Below are 2,948 nucleotides of genomic sequence, written 5' to 3' on the forward strand. Positions count from 1 at the left end.
AGGTCCAAGCTACCCTGCACAACAGCTTGGGAACCCTTCCCAAAAACATTATTCTCCCAAGGAGATCCCAAAGAAGTCTGTTCTTGCATGCCCACCTAGAAATCTGGTCCAGGTAAGATGCTGCCTCACTCTCCACAGTCCTAAGCTCAGCAACTGTTTCTTCCTGCAGAGGAGACAAGGAAAGTTAGCTGCAGTAGGCTGCAGCTGGCCTTCAGGGCTCAGGAAGCACTGTCTCAGCAGCACCACATCAAGTTCAGGTTTGGGTTTTAAAATCTAAGCCAACGCCATGACTGCAGCTGCTGGATATCATGAACTGAAAGATGCAGAGGAACATCAGAGATCCAAGCCCCTGGAGCACAGAGCAGTGCCTTACCTGAATAGAAACACCAAAGTTGTTCCCATCCTCTATCCTGGGAATGAGAAGCTGCACCCACATTTTGACCTGCAGTGGAGAGATCACAGCACTGACCAATGCCAACATCTGCACAAAGATTTCTCTCAGGAATGTCAGCAAAAGCTCCCAGGACCCTGCCTTTGCAACAGAGCTCTCATGATCAGCTGCTGCGGGTCCCTTATGCAGCTCTAACACTGCCAAGATCACTTCCCACATGAAGCTGGGGTGCCATGCAAGCCAGCACAGGCCCAGCTTCCCATGGAGAGCTCTCCTCACCCTGCCACAGGAGCTCCTGGCAGGACTCTGTGCCTGGGCAAAAGAAGGGCAAGGAAAAGCCTCATGAGGCCTGATATCAGACATCCTTCTCCTTCAGGTGAACCACAGAGCTCCCCAAGCCCCTGTCAGACAGGACAAAGCCCTGCTTTTCCTCATCTGCAGCACAGAGGGACCTGCTCCTCCCACAGCTCCACCTCTCCAAGACACCACCCCTCTGCCTCCCCTTGCTCCAGGCTCACACCCACCGTATTGCACTTCTCAATGAGCAGCCTGATCTCTGGTTTCACTTTCTCAATGATGTCCACCAGCTGCTGGTTGCTCTTCAGCATCCCATTGGGCATCACAAACACTTTGGTACCTGTGGCAGAGACAAACCCTCAGTGTCAGGGACTCACAGGAGCAGCTGCACCAGGGATGGACTGAGGGGCCACCTGAGCCTCACTCAGCTCCCACCAAGGCCAGAAAGGGGCTGAGCCAGGCTGGGGCCACCTGTAGGGAAGGGGAAAGGGACATGGGACAAGCAGTGACTACAAGGGGAGGAAAAGACACAGAGCAGGATGAGACTGAAGAGCTCGAGGATGCTGAGCACAAAGGGTTTTCCTGGTGCACAAGTTTCTGTCTCAGCTTAATGCAAAGCCTGGAATGTTCTTCCAGACAAAGAGAGGAACTGCACAGAGCCACCAGGAGATCAGCTGCCTCTGTCAGCAGGCCAAGACCCAGCCAAGCACTACTTATGTCTATCAGAGAAGTACTAATTATGCTTCTAGGAGCTGGAATCTGACTCCTCCACGTCAAAACATCTGTAGGCCAGGCTCTGGCCTGCATGAGCAGCAGCTGCTGTCAGGGCAGGGCAAGTGGGGCTTGCACAATTTGCATCTCCAAGGCTCAGTGCAGCAGTTCAGGGGGCAGGCAGCAATACAGGGGACTTGGGGAGTCTTACCCTGAAAGGTCTCGTCGTGGTCTTCCAGCTTCCTCTTTTTCATATTTGGCTAAAATATACAAAATGTTTTACTCACAAACTAGCTGTAAGCTGTAGAAATGGTGCAAAGGGAAAAAAAAAAGGAAAACTTAGAGCCCTGCCATGTTTCTGAGCACTCTTCCTTAAATCCCAGGAAGAGCTGCAGAGCAGTGTTACCTCCAGGCTTGAGAGATCAATCTCTAACAGCCTCTGGGCCAAGACCTGGTGTTAAATAAGAATATCCTACCCCAGCACAGGGCAAACCATGCAGTTTGAACAGGAGCTGGGCTCACAGCCAGCAGAGTAACCTTACCCCATCCAGTCCATCGTGGCTGTTGGTGAGAAGAATTGGGTCAGGCACTGGGAGGTTCATGTCCGAATGGATCTGAGTCAGATCATGAATATTCAGGATGGGTTCCTGCAAAATAAAGCAGATTTGTTACTTGATCACGAGCTAACAAATTCTGCCACACCAAACACAACAAGAGGAAAGATTCAAGCCTCCTTCTCGTCCAAAATGAGGATGAATGAAGATAAAAAGTCTGGAAATAGACTGTGGACCCCCCAGCCATGAGTGCCAGGCCATGGTGTCCCTGTGAGAGCCCAGCACTGCCAGGGACAGCCCAGTGGGGACAAAAATAAATGTGAGAGATCACACAAAGCAAACTGCACAAGGCAGCACCCCTCCAGAGCCAACAGCACTGCAGCTGCTGCCTTGTGTCCCTGCAGCAAGGTGAGATGCTCAGAAAACAACCCTGGAGAGACCTGCCCCACAACACTTCCAAAATGTAGCTGAAGGTGGAAAAGGATACAGAGCACAAGGCACACCCTACCTTAAGGAATCCATCGAGTTCTAAGAGCTTCTTTGGAAAAAAGTTTGCTACGAGGTCTTCAGCCTGAGAAAGAAAGGAAGAACAGTGATGTGGGAGAAGGCCACGTGGCTCCCACCAGCAGGCAAGAACACCAGGGAAGTCATCTGTGCACAAGCAGGAAACAAAGAGAACCCAGTGCTTCCTGCTGCCAACGCCAAACAAAGCCCAGGTGGGAAGAAAGCCACGAGGCTCAGGAGCCTCACTGCAGTGAGGAGGGCATCAGTTGGGTGCTGCTGAGCTTCCAGGGCAGGCTCAACCCACGATCGAGTGTGTCAGAAAGATAAGCGCAAAAAAAAAACCCATTTCTGCTCTGCCCCTGGCACTCACCTCACTCGTGATCCGCTCCCTGAAGGAGTCAACCTACAGAACCAAACAGGGACACGTCAGGGTGGCTCTGAGCAGCCGGGGAGGCCGCGCTGAGCCCCGCATGACCCTCCCGGCTCGGCTG

The 2,948-nt window shown here is 52.4% G+C and overlaps 2 protein-coding genes across 2 annotated transcripts in view; one reads left to right on the top strand and one right to left on the bottom strand.

Moving 5' to 3' along the window:
- Positions 1-2,524, bottom strand: part of PSME3 (proteasome activator subunit 3) — a 4,990-nt gene extending 2,466 nt beyond the window's left edge. Inside the window, exons 1-6 of the mRNA XM_031064139.1 lie at positions 2,462-2,524; positions 1,942-2,046; positions 1,611-1,659; positions 916-1,028; positions 374-442; positions 92-163 (exon numbers count right to left, since the gene is read on the bottom strand). Coding sequence (XP_030919999.1) covers positions 92-163; positions 374-442; positions 916-1,028; positions 1,611-1,659; positions 1,942-2,001 — 363 coding nt within the window. The 5' untranslated portion in view covers positions 2,002-2,046; positions 2,462-2,524. The remainder of the gene's footprint in view (positions 1-91; positions 164-373; positions 443-915; positions 1,029-1,610; positions 1,660-1,941; positions 2,047-2,461) is intronic.
- Positions 2,525-2,548: 24 nt separating this feature from the next.
- BECN1 (beclin 1) overlaps positions 2,549-2,948 on the top strand; it is a 5,759-nt gene continuing 5,359 nt past the window's right edge. The window contains 1 exon segment of the mRNA XM_031064124.1: positions 2,549-2,707. Within this exon segment, the coding sequence (XP_030919984.1) occupies positions 2,549-2,707 (159 nt within the window).

This window comes from Geospiza fortis, unplaced genomic scaffold (assembly GCF_000277835.1).
Source record: "Geospiza fortis unplaced genomic scaffold, GeoFor_1.0 scaffold324, whole genome shotgun sequence".
Taxonomy (NCBI): Eukaryota; Metazoa; Chordata; class Aves; order Passeriformes; family Thraupidae; genus Geospiza; species Geospiza fortis.